At 36.7% G+C, this 24,356-nt stretch overlaps 1 protein-coding gene across 5 annotated transcripts in view; it reads left to right on the top strand.

Moving 5' to 3' along the window:
* Nucleotides 1–24,356, top strand: part of LOC149169665 (peptidyl-prolyl cis-trans isomerase CYP21-4-like) — a 262,297-nt gene that overhangs the window by 215,243 nt on the left and 22,698 nt on the right. For all 5 annotated transcript variants that reach the window (XR_016259803.1, XM_089428766.1, XM_089428763.1 and 2 more), the window contains 2 exons: nt 6,807–6,944; nt 7,524–7,674. Coding sequence is in view for 4 of the 5 variants with exons in the window: in XM_089428766.1 (XP_089284892.1) it covers nt 6,807–6,944; nt 7,524–7,674 (289 nt within the window). In the remaining variant the exon portion in view is untranslated. The remainder of the gene's footprint in view (nt 1–6,806; nt 6,945–7,523; nt 7,675–24,356) is intronic.

Here is a 24,356-nt window from a genome sequence, read left to right as displayed (position 1 = left end):
ATCACATTAGATACTATTTGTTGATGTATTTTCGGTTCAGAGATAGATTGCACTCGATGCTATTATGGTCATGTGCACCCTTACATGCTATACAAATGAGAACTTGTAATTTGGGGATCTGTGGTTGATGAAGATTATAACTACTAGATGAATGATGTTATATATTTTAATCCATGTTTTTATGTTTTTTATCACTAATTCATCATTCTACACGTTTTTGTTGACATATACGTTTTTGTTGACGGGTTTCATGTAAAATTTTCTGTTTTCCCACCCCGGTTTTCAGTTTCACCTTATTTCTCTCATGTAGTTAAATGCCCATTCCCATAGCCATACATTTAACAGAATGAAAAAAATAAATATTGCTGAAAACACAAATTCTGGAAAATTTTCAGAGTGCTGGAAATTGCAGAAATAAAAATCAGCAATTAAAAACAGCCATTAAAACACATTAAAACACTGATATTTTTGGTCAACTTGACCCTGGAAAAACCCCCTACAACTCTTGGGGAAAACCAGTTTGAGAGCTCTTTATTTCTGGAAAATGCCTTTTTACAGAGAAAATTTTCAGCAAATAAATTTCAGCAAAAACAGAAATTTCCAGCAAGCAAAACTTATCTGTTTTCAGCCCAACAGACAATCTGAAAAGTGCTGTACGAGATGTACGGACCGTACGGATGTACGGACGTACGGACCGTACGGATGTACGGACTGTACGGACGTACGGACCGTACGGACCGTACGGACCGTACGGACTGTACGGACGGGCGTACGGACTTGTATGGACAGCCCTCGAAAAATGTGCAGAAAATCGCCTCCTCGATATTCGTGCTGAAAATTAATTTTTCCACTGTTTTGCTCACAAAAACTGCCTTTTTCTGCTTGTTCTTTATGCTGTTCGGATTTGCTGAAGTGCTGCCTGTATGTGTGCCAAACTGCTGCCTCTTTCTCCTCCTTGTCCAGAAATCTCCCTTGCTCTCTTGCTCTCCTTCTCCCAATCTGCTCATGAAAGAATGAATTGATCTTTTCCTCCTTTTCCTCCCTTAACCCAACCCTAAATGACTTTTGGGTGATCCCTAAATCCAATGGCTGAAATAGATTTAGATCAATGGCTGAGATTAAATGCTCATTTAAATCTCACTTTCTATTTTTTAATTCACCCCACTTTAATAAAGACCCACTTAGTCATTTATTTCCAAAGTCACTTTTCCTTTCTAATTTTTCATTGACTTTATAAAAGTCACTTTAAAATTAGACTTAGTAACTTTATCACTTAAAGTCACTTTCAAATTAGATTTAACTTTATAAAAAATTATAAAGTTACTTTAGGAGAAAAATTAAATTCTTTTGGACACTTTTCCCTAGGCCAAAGATCAAAGCCTTAGGGAACCACCTGTCCTCCGGTACCAAATTTCAACATTTCAGTGCCCAATGCTTGTTTCCTGTCTATAGACAATTCAATTTTATCCATCTTTTAGGAACACATAGAAACTTGTGTGGTATGCTTGTAATTGCAACTGTATTAGAAATTCATTCATTGATGTTTGTGAGTATGACCATTCACTACAGTAAACCCTTAAAGAGAATATTTTTAATGCTATCCTCATCTGGTGCAGATTGTGAAAATTCCAATACCAGAATCCTACTGTAGCAACTGAAAATTATGCTCCCAATTTTTAATTTAAGTTAACAATTTATTTACTGTTTGCTATAATAAATATTGAATAAATCAATGTGCAATCTACACAAATAAAACTACGAAAGGATAAACGCTGGAAGAAATGCTAGCACATAAAAAATAGCACCGTTATTTTGGGACAAAAGTCCCCGGAAAAACCCAACTTGGGAAAACTGGTGCAACATATGAGGGTTTTAATATTGTGAAACAGTGAAAAATTTGAGTACAATTTGGGTGCCTTAAACTGGCAATCCACAACCAGAAAATCTGGGCAAAATACTGAAGGGAATTTCCCTTTTTCCATAGGCAATCTCTAGCACAACTCCTTCAAAAAACTCAGCCTCCAAACCCTAGCGCGAGCCTCTCCTGCGCTGTCTCTGTGTTGTCTGTCACACGTGTGGCTCGAAACTACCACTGATGAAGTCGTTCTGCCTCTCGCTGTTGAGGGAATCGTCTCTCTGGCCTTCTTGAACCTCTGCCTGACCTCTGGAACTAAGGACGATTTTTCCTCACCAGCAAATCGATCTGCTTGCTGAAGCTACTGCGTAGAGCCTTTGCGCTTCCTCTCTGGGATAACAAGGCCCTCTTGCTGTTGCCTCTCTGGATCTTGAAATCTTTCTTCTGGATCACTATCTATGCCCCTCTCACACTGCTTCGGTCTCTTGCTCTCTCTCTGACAACTAATCACTGCTACTTTGGAAATCGATCTGCTCAGAAATTGAACCTCACAAGTATCCTCTCCATCACCACATCGAGCTTCTCTTATAATCCTCTGTTGGAGCACCAACGACTAAGATTAAAACTTAATCAATGGCTAGGATCATCTCTTGATCGATCTGTGTGAGCTTCTAGATCATTCACCCCTTGAATTAATTAATACTTATTAATTAACCATATTCCCTAAGTTTAGACTTAGGAAATATTTAAAAATTGGTTAATAATCTAATTAAGTCGTTTCTAGGCAGAATTTCCAGAAACGATTTTGGGTTTTGGATATCTCATGTATTCTAGTCTCTCCACAAAATTTCAAGGCTAGCACACATCCGATGCTACAAGAACTAACTCTCCCTCTTAGCGAGGCATGTGTTCTAGTGTTACTGCATACCCTGTAGCAACATCCTGTCTCTGCATCGTCTCCTGTCATGCTGCTGATGTCTGGCCATTCTGCCCAACAACCAATGCGCAACTCTGATATACACTGCATCTCTGCTGCTGCTGAACTGCTGCCAACACTGCATCTGCACTACAATTCCCTCTCATTTGTTGATGTTGCAATTGCAACATTTGCAACTGAAAAGCATCCAAAATACTGAATCATCTGTGATCAGTATGATGCATCTGTCTCCCGAGTCTTTGACTACCACTATTTGCACTGTCATTGAAGAATCTGCGTTGCTGCTGACTCTGCTCTATGCCAACTGCATTGCTTCCAACTTTGCACTGTGCTCCTCAGCGTCTGACTGCTACTAGTCTCTGCAACTGTCACTTGGTCTTTGACTGCCTCTATTGCCAATGTTCCATCCTGCTACTAAGTACTGTGGGCCACTGTAGCAAGGTATTGATCCATGAGGTGGACTCCTTAAGGATCCCACCCATCTGTAGCGCTCTCGGGCTACAACACCAAGTCACCCCACCTCACTCCTGGATGTATATAGACAAACATAGCGAAGTCTTCCTCTAGCCTTGAGGAAAGCCTATCAATCTCTGCTAAAGCTGCCTGCTGGTCTTGCTTCTCTTCCTTGTCCTTCTTCCTGAGAGGACACTGGGTACTGTAGTGACCAAGCTCACCACATCTGAAGCACTTGACCTTCGACAGGACCTTCTTCTTCCTTTTCTCCCCCTGTCCCTGACTGGGACCCTTCGATGCAAGGGCCACATTCTCCTCTTCCTTCACTTGCTTCGATCCACTGCTATTTCCACTAATGGAGTTCTTCAATAGAGCTCGTCTCAACAACTCTTGCTGCAAATCGTCTCACATCCTGTCTTACTTTGGCAAGGTATCTCTGCCCAAGATACTTTGGACGAATACCTGCCACTCCTCTGAAACACTGTTGAGTGCCAATCGTACTAACTTTGTGGGTTGAGGCACTGCCCCAATAGTTGCAAGCTTGTCCCGAATTTCCTGAATCCTGGTGAGGAAGGGGTTTGTGCCTTCCCCTTTCTGCATCCTAACACACCCCAACTTCTCCTCTAGGTACATCTTTTACTTCTCAGAAGTACCTTGGTACAACATAGAGAGAGCATCCCACATCTCTTTGGCAATATCTTTTCCAGCTATGTGTGAAACCACAAGATCTTGAACTCCATCTAGGATCAAACATTTTGCCTGTGCCATCTCCTTCTTGTACTCTTTCAACTGATTTGCATTCGTGGGAACTACTACCACTGCATCGATATATGTTTTCAGGCCAAACTCATTTAGAAGGAAGGACATCCTTGCCTTCCAAATGACATAGTTGGAAGCCCCATCCAACCTCTCCTAATCACGAAGCCCAACAATGCCATCTCAACAAAATGTCGAAAATCTCCTCTTTCCTTCTGCTCAGCTACTGCTTTGCTATTCACACTCCCTCTTGGAGTGAGAAGATCTACTTACAACGACTGCTAATTTGCAAGGAAAAATCGAACTTCTTGAGACAAGAAGTTTCCTGAAGAAAATCTTCCCTGTGTGTGTGCTCTTCTTCCTTCCACCTGACATTGGCTCTGCTGCAAAAACCACTGCGTTTAGCTAGAGATTCCCTCAACGAAAAATTTGGGCTGCTCCCTCTGCCTCTGGAATTACTCTATCTGGTAGGATTATGTTTTTTCTGCCCCACTCAGAAAAATTGAACCTGCAGAAGTAACTCGATCTTCTGATAGAATCACTGCGCTCCCCTTGGGAATTTCAACTTGCTACCCACAATGAGCAATGAAATTCCTTCTCTTCGCCTCTGAGCTCTCTGATTGATCATCTGCGCTTTGATACCATGTGAATTTTCCAATACCAAAATCCTATTGCAGCAATTGGAAATTATTCTCCTAATTGTTAATTTAATTTAACAATTTATTTGTTGTTTGCTACAACAAATACTGAATAAATCACATTGCAATCTACACAAATAAAACTGTGGAAGAATAAACACTGGAAGAAATGCTAGCACACACACATAAAAAAATAACACGGTTATTTTTAGACAAAAGTCTCGGGAAAAACCCAACTTGGGAAAACCGGGTTAACAGATGAGGGTTTTAATGTTATGCAGCAGTGAAAAATCTGAGTACAATTTGGATGCCTCAAACTGACAGTCCACAACAAGAAAATCTGGGCAAAATACTGAAGGTAATTTCCCTTCTCCCACAGGCAATCTCTGGCACAACTTGCCTTTAGAAAAGTCGACCTCCAAACCCCAGTGCGAGCCTCTCCTATGCTGTCTCTGCGTTGTTTGCCACACGTGTGGCTCGAAACTGCCACTGATGAAGTCGTTCTGCCTCTAGCTGCTGAGGGAATCATCTCTCTGGCCTTTTGGAACCTCTGCTCGGCCTCTGGAACTGAGAACGATTTTTCCTCACGAGCAAATCGATCTACTTGTTGAAGCTACTGAGCAGAGCCTTTGCGTTCCCTCTCTGGGATAACTCGTAGCTCTTGCTGCTGCCTCTCCAGATTTGGAAATCTTTCCTCCAGATGACTGTCTCTGCCCCTCTCAGACTGCTTCGATGTCTTGCTCTCTCTACGGCAACTGACTGCTGCTACTCTGGAAATCGATTTGCTCAGAAATCAAACCTCACAAGTGTCCTCTCCATCACCACACCGAGCTTCTCTTATAATCTTCTGTTGGAGCACCAGTGACCAAGATTAAAACTTAATCAATGGCTAGATCATCTTTGGATCGATCCGTGTGAGTTTCTAGACATTCACCCCTTGACTTAATTAATACTCATTAATTGGCCATATTGCCTAAGTTTAGACTTAGGAAATATTTAAATACTGGTTAATAATCTTATTAAGTCATTTGTAGGTGGAATTTCTAAAAACATTTTTGGGTTTTAGAGATCTCATGTATTCTAGGTTCTTTACAAATTTTCAAGGCTAGAACACATCCGATGCTACAAGAACTAACACAGATTAGCGATAAGTTCAAACTGTCATCTTGGATGGTCAATGAGTAGAGTGTGACAAACAAGGGGAATGAAAGTATTTCTTTCTAATTGCAAGTTTGCTGTGAAGATTCTGGATTTACTGTTGGTCAATGGTCCCATGATATCCTTTGTAGACCTCTTTGTTGTAGGACAGCCTTGTTGTGTGATTCCTGTTTTGAAGACAATTGGTTTTGATTTTGATTTTGAGATGGTAAAATTAAGGGATCAAATAAAACTCCATGCTTAATATGTACTCATATCCATGTGGCTTGGGAGGTTCACACCGGCTATGGTGAAAATTTGAAGGTCTCTTGTGATATGTTATTCAGATAATTGTTCATCCATTCCTTTGGAAGGAGAGATGTTATCCGACTTTTGGAGGCTTCATAAAAGAATCCTGTAACATGCACTTCTATAGGTATTTGGATGACTTGGCTTGTCAAGCTTGTATGAAGATTATGTTGCTTGGGAAGTATAATGTTTATTCCTATTGTGGGGCTCTGTTGGAAATGCTTTCCCTTATTGCTTGGTTAGAAGGGGAATGCTCTGTTTTTTGTGATGCACTATATATTTTTTAGTGTAACAGAAATCTCAGGTTTCTTACTAAAATGGCATGCTTGATAAGCTTTTTGCCTTTACCTGACAGGATTTATATTGCTGTTTGGAGAAACCTTTATTTTAGCTGCCTTTCAACCTTTACAAAACTGTTCCTGGGCATGTACAATATTCTATATTTTGGTTCTTAAGTCATATGGGGGTAACTGGTGCAGAAGATAGCGTGGTACTTTTAGTTGGTGCCTTTCTAATCTATACTATCTGTTCTCAAAAACTTTTTCTCTTGCTGTTTTTTAGATAAGTATACTGGAAAATAAACTGCCAGGGACAGGACCCTCTGCAACATGAGTAATCTGTTTGTAAATTTTTTATTGTAAGCAATGAGTTTGCATTATTGCTTTATTTAGCAAGAAGGTATGTTTTTTATGACCATACAAGGATGCATTCTGCCCTGCAGTGAACGTGGTTACTTCAATGGATTACCCTTCTATCGTGTCATTAAACACTTTGTAATTCAAGTTGGAGATCCAAAGTTTGCTGGAAACAGGGAAGACTGGACTGTTGGTGGTCAGCTGAATGTTCAACTTGAGTTCAGGTTTGTATTGTCAGAATTTTTTAATTAATTGATCAAATTCGACTCTCAATTTATTATCTTTTATTATGTCAAATAGTAAGTTGGGCACGCCAAATTTTGTTTCCTGTTTGGTATAACTTATCACAGAAAAGCACTGCAATCCAGGATGCAAATGTTTATATCTTGACAAGAGAAGTCTTTATGCTGTACTTAGCTGCTGATTTGTGTATTATGTTGGCTGTTTCTGTCAGTAGGAAGTTATCTGGGTAGTTCTCGAGCTACTATATCTAATCCTATATAGTCTAATAAGCCTTTTCACTTTCCATTTCAATTGGAGGCCACTATTATACTCGTTATCTAGTTAAGGCATCTCAGTGCTTCTTTATTAGCGAATTAAGCTTCCCATCTGTCTATAAGAGGCGGATTTGTTAGCGCTACTGGTTTTTAATCATAAGTGGATTGAGCTGAAAATTTGTTCATTCTCTGCAATCTTGTTATTATACGGTTTTCATTGAATTTTATTTAGCTACTAGCTGTATAGCATTTTCTTCTTTTAAGAGAGCTAATAGCTTTATTTGTTTGGCTTGAGCTTTTAACCAGTCCAAAGCATGAAGCATTCATGCTGGGGACCACCAAGTTGGAGGATCAGGGAGATGGATTTGAGCTTTTCATAACAACAGCACCCATTCCGGATTTAAACGATAAGCTTAATGTCTTTGGGCGTGTTATAAAAGGTCAAGATGTAGTTCAGGTACTGTCTCATTCACTGAGTTATCTTATGAGATTTCTAAGATTAGTCTATACACTATGGATCATATGACTAATTTCAATATATAGATACTCCTGACATATAAGACAATATCAGACAATGCCCAAGTGTTCAGCATTTAAAAATAAATTACTACACTCGGTTGAATGTTTTCATAACTTTCTGATCACGAAATCTCGAATAATGAGAAAGATTAGTTACTAAACAGACAACACGCTTAATAGACCTGAGTTTTGCTGCCTATTTGTGTGCCCTGATAAGCTTAATGTCTTTGGGTGTGTTCTAAAAGGTGAAGACATATTGTAGGTACTGTCCCATTGACTGAGGTATATTTTGAGATTTCTAAGATTATTTTATACACTATGGATCATATTGCTGACAAATTAAAAAGTGTTCTATAATCTATCATATTCAATTTACAGATGCTTCTGACATATACGTCAGTATCAGAATATGCCTGAGTGCTTGGAGTTTAAATATAGATTACTGAACTTGGGTGAATGTTTTCAGAACTTTCTGATCAGAAAATCTCGAATAATGACAAAGCTTAGTTACTAAACAGACAACAAACTGAATAGACCTGAGTCTCGATGCCTATTTGTCTGCCATGATAAGTTTAATGTATTTGGGTGTTTTGTAAAAGGTCAAGATGTAGTTCAATTGATTGAGTTGTCCTTGGAGATTTCTAAGATTGATTTATACACGACCATATCGTTGCCAAATAAAAAAGGATCTATCATATTCAATTTATAGATGCTCCTGAGATATAAACCAGTATCAGAATATGCCTGTGTGCTCGGAACTTAAAGATAGATTACTACACTTGGGTTAATGTTTTCAGAACTTTCTGATCACAAAATCTCGAATAGTGACAAACTTTAGGTACTAAACAGAAACCACACTGAATAGACCCGAGTCTTGCTGCCTATTTGTGTGCTATGTAACCAGTTAGTTCATTGATCTCCACATATATCAAACATTTGTTTGCCTCTAGCTATAAAATTAAGTGCTGTTCTATTTTATGCATTCTTTTGGAAGCAGTATCTAAAATTATTTTTTCTATTTTACATTTTCTTCACTATTGCCTTATTAATTTTCCGTAGATGTCAAAAGGGTGGATTCCAAAACTGCATTCCACATTATTTTAGGTATATTTCATTTATGCAGATTTGTAATTCATCCACTGCTTGGGTATGGCTGGACTCTATATTAGCATGGGGCATGTGCGCCATGCGTTTTCCTATCTCCAAAGAAAAGGATGAGATGTCACCCCTTTTGCATGATGATTGTTTGAAGGGGAGGGGCATGTTAAGTCCCTAACCATCATTTTCATTCATTATCACTACATTAATTAATTTTATGATGGCTTGTAATTTTGTTTTTCTCTGAAGAAAATATCTTTATAACTTTATGGGTCTGTCCATAGCTGGAACAGCTTGAACTCCTTTCGAAAACGAAACAATTTGAGGCTGAAGGGACCTTGCCTGAATTGTACTTTCCCTTCTTCCTAACATCCTTACCCCATTAATGAAATCAAAATACTACAAGGACTAAAAGCAGAGTACACAAAGATGTAACGAACATAATTCGTATACTAGTTAAGTAATCCAAAATAGTTGGAATATAAAGACATCCATTGAGGATAAGAATGTACATATTGAATAGTGTATAAGAAAATTGATATGAGATGAGATTGTTACAAATGAGGGCTCGCTTATATACCTACGCAGTTCGTATACTAGTTAAGTAATCCAAAATAGTTGGAATATAAAGGCGTCCATTGAGGACAAGAATGTATATTGAATAGTGTATAAGAAAATTGATATGGGATGAAATTGTTACAAATGAGGGCTCGCTTATATACCCAGGCAGGTGCCCCTTTATGAATGGTTATGTCGTTAGAGACATGCCTCTTCATTAACTAATTATTATTTAATTAACTATTATTATGATTATTATTTATTTATTTATATTTATATTATTTTTATATAAATAATATTCATAACATTTCCTTCCTCTTCAAAAAGCTTTGTCCTCAAAGCTTATCGCTGACAAGGCGTATCATCTGTTTCTTTGTTTTGTAATCTATTTGCATCTTCCAGAATTCTTCGAGTTGTCATCTTCAATGATACAAGATGATATGATCCTTTGAGTAAAACAAAATTGTCGAACCGAGAAGGAATCTGACCATTCTAATAAATCTTTTGTGGAATCTTGTGGTTATTCGATACTTTGTGTGAATTTTTATCACGAGTGAATTGCATTGACATTTGATGTCTTCGGAACATAAGTTCTTCGTTTTTTTTTGAGTGATACATATATGCAGACTTATTGAGTTATCTGTTGTTGTGATTCGGCTTTCAATAAGGAGTTCTTGTGGTTTGATTTTCCCTTATCATGCGTGTGGCAATTTCTTGATTTACTTCAAATATTGATGTTGTTGACTTGGTTATAGAATGTTCATTTGGATTTTTGATCATCTGAACTGCAACATTGAAATGTTTTTTACTTCAACTGGCTTGTCATCTTCTTGAGTTGTGATATTCATTGGATTGGTACTCGTTCTTTTTTCTTCAACTTGAATTTCTACATTTGAAGATTTCGATGCTTTCTTCTCGATATGCTGTTGTACCTTGTTTTCCAACGACTTCTTGCCCTTTTTAAGCGTCTTAATTTGCGTAAGTAATTTTTCACCATGATCCTTAAATTGAGAAACTTCTTCATTTTTGTCAGCAGTGATTTTGTCAACTTCCCTTTTCATATTTTGTATCATTTTTTTACTTTCTTGAAAAATTACTTTTGATATATGTTGTATGTCGTCCACTGTTTTAAAATTCCGCCGAATCGAATCTGAAACGGCCGAGTTGATCCGAGTCATTGAAGAATTTTATGACCCGGCAGAAAAACCAGTTCGGAAGGCCGAGTCATGACTGACTCGGCCGAGTTATGGCATGACTCGGCCGAGTCTGTCATGACTCGGTCAACTTGGCCGTTTTTGCATCTACTCGGCCGAGTCATTAAATCCGGACAGTCACCGAAAAAAACAACGATTTTTCTAATTTTTTTTTAACTTTTTAACATTTAGCTGATTGTTGGGGACTCCAAGGTGTTTTCTAAATTGGTTAAGTGCTATTTGGGGTCCATTCCCCTCTCCTAGTATTGATATGTTATTCAAATTCAAATTTCATGGTAATGTTAAATTCTTAAAGTAAAAGTGACTTTTACTTAAATTTTTAACATTACCATGAAATGACTCAGGATGTTTGAGAGTGGTTCCGGCCTCATTGGATTCATGTGGAAAAAGTAGAATTTAGATTTCATTCAAAATCCAGCAGACTTATCAGTTTTTCAGGAATTCAGGATTGGAGGATTGCAATGTTTCCATTGAATTTTGTCATGTATTAGGGTATGGAACTCGTATTTAATCAAGAGCACTAATCCCTCTATGTACCTTGATGTTAGTGACATTGGTTGTTGAACTCCTCTGGGATTCGCTCCCAAACCAGGAGCTTCTGAAAATGTCGCTCCCGCTCCTATTTTCACTCTCGCTCCGCACTTTCGCTCCCGCTCCCAAGTAACACTGAGCCAGATGATGTTGGCAACTCTAGCAGTAGCTAGTAGTATTGGTCACAAACTCTTGTTGTAGAGGCCATTTATAGCCTCCTTGGTTATGTGTTTTTGTTTTGATCTCTATATCATCATCGTGTATGTATTGGACAGTGCACTGGGTGCCATTTTGATATAATGGATATATTCATGAGCCTACTTTGATCATATGTTGTCTTCTATCTATATTCTAATGCTGTGTGTTTGGAAACATGAATGAAAATCTTTAAAATAATGTGTTTTTATAAAAAATAAATATTTAATGTATTTTTTACAATGACTGAGTCATTGAAATTGAGCTAGTCAAGTCGATACCGAGTCGGAGTCGGAGTTGGAGTTGACCCTAGGCCGAGTCGGAGTTTTAAAACATTGTCTTTTGGTGTTACTAAATCAGATTTCAATGTACTGTCCTGTAGTGTTTTTTTTTCTTCCTGTAGGAAATTGTTAAAAACATTTTCGTATTTAGGATGAAAGGCCCTAGAGTTTCCATCCAGGGTGAACCCAAACTATTGTCACCTTTATCGCTCCATAAGGGGAATCAAACTGAGAATTGCGATATAAATGTATAATCCCCAATGTTTAATTGTAAATCAATTATGTCATATTGTTTTTTATCCCAGTGGTCTAATTTTTCGATTGCATTTGACTCGAGAATCACCAAGTGATTAGAAAAGTTAGGGTTTATATAATTTTTTTCTTCGGCGAGAGATAAAAATAGTAATATCTTTTCTTGCAAGAGTCTCCTTAATTCTAAATAGCATTGGAGCATAGCTGAGTGAGTTTTCTAAAAATATTCCATCGCTAGTTTCCATTGTACTTTTTTGAGTATGAGCTTAAGGTTTGAAAGTAACCCCTTTTTTATAAACCCTTAAAACTTTATTAATTTTTGTTTTATTTTTTTAATTTTAATTTTAATTTTTGATATAATGTCTTCCCCCTTTAAAAAAAATTTATAATACTCTTTTAACTTGTAACCTTCATTAAAGAAATTTTCAATAAACCTTTTTTTCATTCCTTATAATCTGATACTCTTCTAAATACTCTTTTATTTTTAAGTTTCCTTTTAATAATTTTTACTTTAATAAAATAAGCTTGTAAAACGAAAACAAAATTAAATAATCCTTAGATATATACATTTTTTTTTTTTTGGGTAAATAAAGGTTTTATTCATTCTTCGGAAGGAAAGTACATAGATATCAAAATGCAGGTTGTCTCACCCCGACTGGGTTTGTTGACTAAAGCTAGCAGCATGTGACAAATAAACAGTAGCAAAACTAAAGGGACAATCCACAGCTTGATAGGCCAAAAGCACCAAAAGACAAAAAAAACTAGAAGAACACTTGTGACCATGCTCAATCGTCAGAAGTAATAGACGCAGGGTTGTCTGGCCCAGTCCCTAGAGGGGGAGGGGGACGATAAGTACACTAAACATGCTGCTCGAAGTGAGCCATCCACGTTTCCAACTTTTCCACCTTTTCAGATAGTAGATTTTGTCCACACCAAACCACCACAATCCTCTCTCTTACATGGCATTGAAAGTAATGCAGTTTGTTGAGCGTGGCAATAAAAAACTCGTGTTCTTCCTTCCAGACCTTGTCGTAAGCTTCCATGCGATCTAGAACAGACTGAAACAGGTGACGACAAGACTCAGAGCACCACAGCCAAAAATGCCTACACGCCTTGGCCTTCGATTCTGGCCCCGCATACCTACTCCTACCCCACGCGCCACACTACCCTTCTTTCCCTTCTCAGTTGCATGACCACCCCGAATTGCTCTCACACCACCCCTGCCACCATGGGCCTCTGACGTCACCCGGATCATACCTCTAATAGTTCGACCACCCCGCGATGGACGCTAAGACACCGGACCCGCCAACGCCATCTTCGACTCAATGTTGCAACCGCCCTGGCAAGAAGCTCCCTTTCATTTGGGTTGGGAGCTAGAATTACGCGACATAGGTTGCATGGTGAGGGCCCACGGATACACCTCTAAAACATAATCAACAACAAACAACAACCTCTCTCGACGCATTGTGAACCACAGTGGAGCAACAGGTAACCCTGAATTGTCTAGCAAACTCCTACTTCTTGGAACATTCCAACCTTTTCACCCTCACCGGGGGAATTGCAATTGGAACTGTTACCCACCATTTTGTGGGTGATTCAACAGGAATATGTACCACAAAATGCAAAAGATGGTCAAGACAAACACATTTAGCACGTGGGAAAAAGCCAATACATGAGCTCTACCCGATTTCCATGGCCATCACCCTGGTTCCTATAGGCCCTAAATGAGCCTCATTTATCATTTAAGAACACATGATTGTCCCAACCATTGGTGGGCAATGAATTGCCCCACCTTAAAGGGGGTATCCATTGCTATACTTTACACATCACACTCTCACTCCTTGAGACCTGAGCAGTTAACCAAAGAAAAATCATAAAAGGCAAAAGGCATAAGAAGGGTGGAAAAATCAAGGCCAAGGCAACTTATGTACCACGATAGCGCTCTCCTATATATTATTTACCCAAGTGTGGACTTCCCTTTATTAGCTACCCTTGTTAATTGGCATGTGACCCATGATTGCCTCTTTGTTCCCTACTTCATTCCATTACTTTATCACATGCCAACACCATCCAAGGACTACTATCCCCTTAAATGTAGAAACCACCTAATAACGTGCTTGGTTAACCCCTCTTGGAGCTTGGAGACATTAGCACATGCCAAAGCCGACTATGAAAGGGAATGCCATTATGAAGTGCCCATCTATTGTCCATGGTTTGTAAACTCTTTAACTTGATTTCTTTAAAGACTTGGCGTACTGGAGGCAAGGGGTCGCATTGGATCTTATGGAGGATGGCATATGGTCTCCACCTTGGGTTTGGTCTCCCTATATGGGGTCCTAACCCTCCAAAGGGCTACATTGGCACATGTAGTGTGTGTGTAGAGAGCCATGGGCCTCCATAGCAGTAGATAACATTCCATGGATCCCCAAAGACATTAAGAGATTGCTTGAGATTCACTTATTGGACGAGGAAGATGCACTTGGTCCACCATGCCCAACTGGCCCCACAGTTATACCATGCACTTGGCATATGATCCATGACCTGTATGATGATGTGACATCACTTATACCATCACCATAGCCCTTACAGATGGTCTATAGGCATCTTCCATTTGTTTAGGGCACTCGTGTGCCCCCACACCCATTTGGGAGCAGCACAGGTTCATTATTTGAAGAGCAAGGGGCCAACCCCTGGTCCATTACTTTTGGGAGTCCTATTTCGCACTATGGCACATATGGACTTCATTAGGCCTCATTTAAGGTCCAATGACATGTGTTGTTGATCATTTGATCTCTTAAGAAGCTTATTCTTTTGATTATGAGCTAGTTTGGTGGGTTTCTCACCAAAAGTTAGTTAGCTTGTACATTATTATATTTTATGGGCTCAATTAGGCCTAATTAGGCAAATCGAATTCATTTGGACATGTATAAATACAAGTGATGTGATTTCATTTTAGCGTCATCACTTGGATTGATCATTAGCTCTTGTGAGAATTTCGCATTCTTTTGAGGAGGAGATTTTTTGGATGAATGGACGAATTTTGATGTTTGGTTAAATCTTCTTGTCTTGGAGCTTCTCTTGTTGGAAAATTTGATGATTGGATATATTCTTTTTGCACGTAAGTACCTTTTAAATGTTTTTTTGTTATGTAATTTTGTTGCATCATGATGCTGGGAATTTTGCTATTCTAGGGCTTATTTACTGCATCAATTTATGCGAAGTTGTGGAAATTAAGTTGCTAAATGGTGTTGTATCATGATTGGGCCATGCAACGAATGAATGAATGTTCCTAGGGATAACTATTTGTCCTAATAAGTCATCGAATTATGCTAAACGAAGTATACTTAAAGTTGCTTCAAACTAGCCCTAAGCCTAGCAAAGTGTCTTCTAGGCGTCCTTGATAAGTTGAAATCGAGCCAAACCCTAATTTATCCATGAATCCATCTCTCCCAAAGAGCAAGGCAATGGTCTTCCACTAATGATCACTTTAAAGAATATTTTTCTTCACCTTCTCTCTTTCTTTCTAGGCCTAGCCTACATAGGTCAGCTAGGGCATCACTTATCTCACAATCTAGCCTTCAAAATTCTTCGATTTTTGGTCCACAATTGCGTTGGAGTTTGCTCTAGAGGCCCTCCAAATTTGAGGCAAATCCGATGTTGGGATCTTGACATATTGCAAGCCCTAGCTTGAGGGCCGTTTCATGCCCTAGGTTTCCTTTGGCCAGTGACCTCATTGGGATTATTGCATCAAATTTAAAGAATTTTTCTACTTTAATCTATTTCTCCCCCTCAATTAGGTTAAGCACACCCTTGGTTGATACATTCCATCACTTGACTTGATTCTAGGTCCAGTTGGTCCGTGTGGTCCCACAACTTATTGAAGCCAATTTCACAAAGACCACTTGGAATCCAAGTTTCCTGAAGCGAACAAAGTTCCTTCTTAAGATTAATTACTCCAAAAGACTTGGAATATCAAATTATCCATTAAGGATATAAATATTATATTAAATATGTGAATAAGAATGATAATGAATTACAATTAGAACGAGAGGCTTGCTTATATACCAAGCAAGTGTCTCTTCATGAAGAGTCATGTCTTATTAGACATGCCTCTTCAACCTAATTACTACTTAACTAATAATTAATTATGATTATTATCATTTACATTATATTTATATGATTTATATATTTTATTCGTTACATTGCCTCCTTCCTCAAAGAGCTTTGTCCTCAAAGCTTGTCAATGAAAAAAGCTTGATCTCTTTTTCGGCTTTGAAAGTCTTTCTGTTTTGGAACAGTCATCCTCGTCGATACAAGTTGATATGATCTTCTTAGTGAGAAGCAGAATTGTCGCACTGAGAAGGGATCAGACCATCCCAGATTAATCTTCTGTATAGCATTCTGACCACTGGAATTTTGTAACGACTTGTCAGTGTAAGACTGGATGGATGTTACGTCATTATTCTCTGAAACATTAATTTGTTGTCTTTGGTTTGAATGGTCATGATACGTAGCTTGGTTGATTTGTCTACTCTCGTGATTCGGATGTCGATATAAAGTTTTTAGATTTTCTTTTGGTGAAGATGTTGTTGAATTGGTTATGGAACATTCACTTGGGATGTCCATTGTCTGAACTGCAACATCTAAGCGTGTCGTTTCTTCAACTGATTTGTCTTCTTGAGTTGTCATATTCACTGGATCGGTATGTGTTGTTTTGTCATCAACTTGAATTCCTACATTTGATGCTTCCTTCTTGATAAGTTGTTGTACGTGGTTTTCTAATGACTTCTTATCCTTCTTTAGTATCTTAATTTGTGTCAGCGATTTTTCACTATGGTTTTTAAGTCGAGAAACTTCTTCATTTTTGTCAATAGTGATTTTGTCAATTTCATTTTGCATATTCTGTAATACTTTTTTACCTTCTTGAGAAATTACTTTTGAAATATCCGATATATCTTCTGGCGTTACTGAATTAGGTTTCAATGTAACATCTTGGAGCGTTATTTTTTTCTTCTTGTAAGAAAATGTTAAAAACTTTTTTTTAGTATTTAGAATAAAGGAACCTAGAGTTTTCATCCATGGTGATCCCAAAACAATGTCACTATCGTTAAAAGATAGGGTTTGCACGGTGAATTGTGAGGTAAAAGTATAAACTCCAATATTTAGGTGTAAATTGCTTATATCGTATTGTTTGCCAAAAAAATTTGTTTCAACTATATTTGATTTAGGAATGACCAATTGATTAGCACATTTAGGACTAACATAATTACTTCTTTCAGTAGGACTATAGAGATTATGATGTCTCTTCTTGCGAGTGATCCTTTGATGTTAAATAGTGTGCGAACACATGTACTACGAGTTTTAGGAAACCTTTCATTACTAGTCTCCATTTTTTCCTTGATGTTTTTACGTAAACAATATGTCAACTGGAGCTATTTTTATTATAAAATATCACTTATTTCTCCTATATATATATTTTTCAAATATTCTCCTCATCTTCTTCTTTGTTTGGTTCGCTCTTTTAATAAAAAATTTATATAATAATAATTTATATATATTATAAAATTATAATTATATAAAATTTATATATACTTTTTTGAGACCCACTTTTCCTTTTATATGTAACTATATAAGGCTTATATAGTATCCTTTTTTATAATTATAATAATATTTTTTCTCGAAAAATTTGGATGAGACGTGACTCTTGGTACAGTCACAATCTTTAGATTTGAACAATTAAAATACCATGGGCTATTACCATGGGTTGTTTTTAAAACCTTCTGTAAAAAGTAATATTTACCTTTCACGTAAGATCTTTTGTATTCTTGTTTCTTTAACTTTTAAAATACCATGGGCTATTACCATGGGTGTTTTTAAAACCTCCATTAAAATGTTCTCCACGTAAAAAGTAAAACGTATTCCTTTTGTTTTTTGTTTTACTTTTTTTTCCTTTAACTTTTAAAATACCATGGGCAATTACCATGGGTTGTTTTTAAAACCACGGGCTTCTCCACTTAAAAAGCTTTAAATATACTTGGTATGAGATTTTGTATCCGTTTTGTTTTTTCTTTTACTTTTCTTCTTCTTCTTCTTTTTATTTTATTTACTTATATTTTTTTTGGTTATTTTTTTTTTTTAACGGCCAAAGGCCTAAAAAATGGAGAATCTCCCAATATATAGCGAAACGCTTCAATTATGACAGCAACAAGGTTGATGATAGGTTGATAGCCAAAGGCCTGGTGATCAGCGAAACGTGGCTTTGATACCACATGAAGTGAACAAAGTTCCTTCTTAAGATTAATTACTCCAAAAGACTTGGAATATCAAATTATCAATTAAGGATATAAATATTATATTAAATATGTGAATAAGAATGATAATGAATTACAATGAGAACGAGAGGCTTGCTTATATACCAAGCAAGTGTCTCTTCATGAAGAGTCATGTCTTATTAGACATGCCTCTTCAACCGAATTACTACTTAACTAATAATTAATTATGATTATTATCATTTACATTATATTTATATTATTTATATATTTTATTCGTTACATTTCCACAAGGATTTTAGGAGCTAAGAATCTTATTGACAAGTCATATACTCAAACCTTAGCTCTTAGAATTCCCCTAAGCCCTTCCTAGAGAGCCTTTCATCTTCCTTTCAAATAAAGAAAACCATACATCTGAGCCTCTCTTGTGAATAGGCTTTTAGGATCACCTCTCATCTTATCATTGATTCATTCATTTTCATGATCCATATTATAACGAGTCTCCTCCCATCGATGAAAGTCCGTAAAGAGTAGGGAGCTTTAGCTGAGGTGACAGTGGGCTATTGCTCCATTGTTGCCCTTGACCTAGTGGTAGCCCTTCAAGGATCCCGTTTTAGGACCCCTGCTAGTTTGAGCGGAAACATTTTGGCCCTGTTGTCGGGGACACGAGGCGTGTGTCTTGTTCCTCATACGACATATTGACATAATCATAATTTGCGGCTCAATTGGAAGAACGAAGTCCTAATTCTTCATTGAACTTCAAGGGTGATGCTTGTAGGGTGAAGTAAGCATTTTTCTAGGCATCTTTAAGTTCACCCTAGCGACTCCCACACAGTTTACATGTATATCTCAAATAGGGTGTCTTTCTTTGATGATTTTCTCGTGTTGTATCTCACTAGCGTCCCTAGGCACCCTAATCATGTCACAGGAAGGATGGTACATGGGGTACCCTTGTTTGATGGTGACCCAATCTCCGCAATTGACCATGTGGAAATATTTAATGCACATACTTCAAAGGAGAAAGTGGTCCACCAGGATGTCCTCATGTTGTTGTTCTTTAGTTCTCTCTATGGCCATAACTCATGGTTGCAAAATCACAAACCTAGAAGCATCTCATCCATTGAGGAGTTCGTTGATGGCTTTCTTAGACATTTTCAAGTATGCCCTGCATTAAGCATTCAAGAGGAAGCCTTCATCGAGCATCATCAAAACCTTGAGAATCTAAGTGATGAACAAGAAGACGAGTCCTCCTTGAGTCCACATGATGAAAATGATGATTTTGAGAACGCATGTGTTGGGGAGGATGAATATTTGGAAAGTGAGGTTGAGGCTAACCTTACCTTTTTCATGGACATTATTCCTAATGACTCTCCTTTTGAGAACATTCGGGGAGGTAATCCCATTAGCCCCTTGGAAGTTGATATTGGAGATTATGTTCATATTGAAAAGGAGAAATGGGAAATTGTTGGTCCTCGATTTGATGGTGCTCCCATTTATGATACCGACGAGGAGGATGAGGTTGGGATTAGTCTTTCCTTTATTTATGATAACATATCCATCGATACCCTTGGGAAGGAAGATCATTATTTTCCCTTGCATGATGAGGGGCGATTGGAAGTTGTCAATTGTCCCTTTTAGGAAAACCCAACGTTTGATACTAATAATGAGGAGATCGATAAGGTCCCTACCTATGATTCTATATTCAACCCACTTGAGCCTTTAAATTATGATTTTTGGGAAGAAAAACTCATTGAGTATGACACTTTGCTCTCCCCTTTTCCTCTTCCTCTTATTTATCACTTTGAGTCTTCCTCAAGTGATCCTCTCACACCTTGTCATGTTATCTCAAGTGAGCATGATCCCTTTCCCCTTTTTGAGTATAGTGTCGAGGAAAAACCCCTCATTGAGTATTCTTTATCTTCTTGGGCACCCCCTTAGGATCATGATCAATCTATAATCTCCCCTTTCCAGTGTGATCATCATGGGTAGTCTCCCTTTCTTGCTAATCATAACCCTGTTGAGGCCATAAAATATGACATAAATGATAAGGACCATAATGGAAATAATATGCCCGAGGTTGCCATCCATCAAAAGTTTATGAGCCTAATCATTGACATCTCTATATTTTAGTTAGAAGAGAGGATCTCATGGACTAGATTACATCCTTTTCTTTATCTCTTCTCACGTAATCATCCATGTGTGGGCCTTCTATTTTCCTACCTCCCACCGGCTGTTATGAATATAATTCATATAAAAATAATAAATATAAATATAAATATAATAATAATAAATAATAATTAATTAATTAATGGTTAGTTAGTTATTAATGAAGAGGCATGTCTTAGAGACATGACCATTCATGAAAGGTTACTTGCCTAGGGTATATAAGCAAGCCCTCATTCTCATTTGTAATCATCTCATATCATATCAATTATTGTACAATATTCAATATACAATTACGTGTCTTACAATGGACATTTACGTCTTTGGAGTATTTTAGATATTTTCGCTGCGTATACAACTTTTGTTCGTTACATTGGTATCAAAGCCACATTAGTAGATCCCGACTTTTGGCCATCAACTTGTTGTCGCGACTAAAGCGTTTCACTACATGAGTTGGAGTTTCTCCATTTTTTTTAGGCCCTTGGGCACTTAAAAAAAAGAGAGAAAAAAATGGAAAAAAGATTATAAAATAAAAAAGTTAAATAAAAATAAAAATAATAATAATAAGGCCTTTGGCCATTGTCATTTCAATGATTCTAGTAAAAAAAAAATATTGCGATGTAAATTTTGAAGGAGAACATTCATATATATATATATATATATATATATATAAAAGGTTCGACATTATTGATAAAAAGTGCATGATAAAGTCAAAAGGGAATCTTTCCAAATATTTTTAAAACTATACCTAAGAGAAGGAAGAGTAGATAAAATTATCTTGATTCTTCATTAAGTGGTTTACAAGCTCGTGGTTTTAGCTAGTGTTTTAAAAATCGGTCGGTTAGCTAGCCCATTGGGTCAAACCGGCAGAAAACCCAGTTTGACCCTCGATTTCACCAAAAATGTGGACAAACTGGTCCTAACCAGCCGGTTTGTGGTCAAACCAGCTGGTTCCGTCCTAAACTAGCCGGTTCGCTGCCACGACTGCGGAGGACTCACACAACATTGTTTTTCAAGTGTTTAGGGTGTTTTGTAGGGAGAGTAAGGGTTCTTTCCCTCCAAAAACACCCTCTCCAAGCCTTTAAAAGGTCCTTCTTCCTCTCATTTGTCTCACACATCTCATTTGGAGTATTTGTGAGTTTGATTGAGAGCTTAGAGAGTGTTAAGTTTTTGTTGGAGTAGTGGAACAACAAAGAGTTTAAGCTAAGTAGTAGTCATCCTGTCTCCAAAAGCCAATGATACTGCATGGGTTCATTGTGATATGATTGATGGCAAAATGATCTGCAAATATTGCCAAAAATCTATTGGAGGAGGTATTAACAGGTTCAAGCAACACTTGGCTGGGATAGGAGGCCATGTAAAGCCATGTGAAGCACCGAATGACTCAATAGGGCATATTAGGGCAATACCTTCAGAAGTTTGAGACTCAAGTCAATGAACCAATAGAGAAGTTTGTGACTCAAGTAGTTGCAAAGTTTGGGAGTCGAGACTCAACCAATTGAGTTTGATCCTGATGACTCATGAGAAGTTTCAAGTGATAATGTTGATCACTATTATCATATATGTAGACTTGTAGTAGGCCACTAACCTCATAGTTTGTAGGCTTTATTTTTGCACTCTAGAGGCCATTTAGAGTCTCATTGCTTATGTATTTTGTCGATGATATGTATTGCAGTCGGTGCCATTTTGATATATTCATCTTTACATGGTATATAAATGAGCAATCTTTGCATATTTTGTCTCTATTGGCTTGGAATCATGGTTTTAAATCTTAAAAATAGTTTTTTTTTTCCATTAAAAATTAATTATTTAATGTATTTTTTTAAAACCGGTTCGTTTAGACCTGACCAGTTCCGGTTCGAAACTGGTTTATTAGGTAGACCGATCTGGTGACCAATTCCGGTTTTTAAAAATTGGTTTTAGCAACATGGTAATTTCCCATGGTATTTTCAAAGTAAAAGAAGAGCAAAAGGAATACAAAATCTCTTTATGTGAATGGTAAGTTTTACTTTTTATGTGGAAAAAATTAACCGAGTTAAAAGTACATAAGTGGACATATTTTATATTAGACCCCAAAGAGGTGGATAGACACATTTCACTAAGGTTGTAACTTTTCAAAAAGAAAAAAAAAAGATTATAAAAAAAAGATATATAAAGAGAAGTATTATATTATAAAGGGGTATTTTAAAGAAAAGTTCAAGTCATAAAATTATTGAAAATATATATAAGTAAAAAGCGGGTATTATTATAGAAGGTTACTTAAAAGATCCATATATTAAAGTTTATAAGGGGTTAAATCTAGAACTATAAAGAGACATAAGGATAACAAGTTATAAAAAAGGAAGAGTATTTTTTAAAAGCATCCTAATAAATATAAGGTGCAGTTTATTTAAATAGTGGAGCCATATTAACTTTTTTTAAAGTGGGAAAAAATATATAATTGAAGAAATTAAAATTTAAAGGAATTTATAAAGGTGTTCAAGTTTATCAAATAAAAGGGCACTTATTTTAAATAAGTCCATTTTTAAGAACAAGCGAATGGAGTCTAATTCAAAGAAGAATAAAGAAACTATGGATTCCATATATAACTCTACATTTTGAACTAGATGTCCAATCAAACAGAAGATCAATATTTATTGATTTTTAAAAATCGCACAGTGCCTTGTCCAAAATGTCGAAGATTGTTTACTGTAGAAGAATATTAAGATAACGCCCAGACACAAATTAAAATATTAAAAGAAGAAACCGCAAAACAACAACAAAAGAACGAAGCATCAGAAAAGAAATATAAAAATCTCGAAGATTGGTTTCATGAAAAATCAACAGAAAGCAATGAATAAATTTGGCGTCTGAGGGACCAAAATGAGAAATTACTTTCACAGATAAAAAGCCCAAGGTTAAGAAACAAAGACTAAAACAAGAAAATGAAAGTTCTGATAAGGAATTAAAGGACAATATATCAAAAAAATAAAAAGAAAATTTGTGCCTAAAATCCTTAATAAAAAATTATTAGAGCAAATAAAAATTTTAAAAGGCAAAGAGAAAGATACTAAGGACATAGTCAACGATTCAGAAAATGGCTTTCATGTCTAAGGAATCATAACTAAGCCTTATGCACGCAAATAAAGAAGCTTAAAAGTGACAAGAAATCACTAAATAAGAAATTAGAACAACTTCAAGAAGTAGTATTGAAGTCTCCAGTCATTTCAATCCAAGTTGAAGATAAAGAAACAAATACTGATCCAGTGAAAATCGTAACTCAAGCAGAAGATAAACCTACTAAAGTGAAGACACATGCAAAAGTTGAAATTCAAATGATGGACATTCCAAATAATGATTCAATAGCCAACTCAACAACAACAACACTTGAAGGAAATCAAGAAACAACCACTAACATGATAAGGGAAAGTCAAACCAGAAGAACTATTTATTGACATCCGAATCACAAGAGCAAAATTTCTAATCGATCTACGTAATAGTAGCACTTAGAACATAAACGACAAATTTATGTTCCCAAGAATATCGAAGTTTGCAGAATCCAGTCCTACGATAACTATTCATCACAAATTTCCAGAGATCAGAAGATTCCACAAAAGATTAATCTAGGATGGTTTGATCCGTTCTCAATATGACAATTTTGTCTATCACTCAGAGCATCATATCATCTTATATCAACGAAGATGAAAGTTCAGAGAAGAGAAGATATTCTTAGTAAGCTTTGAGGACAAAGCTTTTTGAAGAGAGAGGCAATGTTATGAATATAATTCATATAATAATAATAAATATAAATATAAAAATAATAATAATAAATAATAATTAATTAACTAATGGATAGTTAGTTAGTAATGAAGAGGCATGTTTTAGAGACATGACTATTCATGGAAGAGCACCTGCTTAGGGTATATAAACAAACCCTCATTCTTATTTGTAATCATCTCATATCATATCAATTCTTATGCAATATTCAATATACAGTTACATGTCTTACAATGGACATTTACGTCTTTGAAGTATTTTAGATTTTTGTTGCGTATACGACTTTTGGTCATTACACCGAAC

Source organism: Pinus tabuliformis, chromosome 4_2 (genome assembly GCF_031772625.1).
Source record: "Pinus tabuliformis cultivar Carrire ecotype Pingquan chromosome 4_2, CPIR1, whole genome shotgun sequence".
Lineage (NCBI taxonomy): Eukaryota > Viridiplantae > Streptophyta > Pinopsida > Pinales > Pinaceae > Pinus > Pinus tabuliformis.
This window is presented reverse-complemented; position numbering and strand designations above follow the sequence as displayed.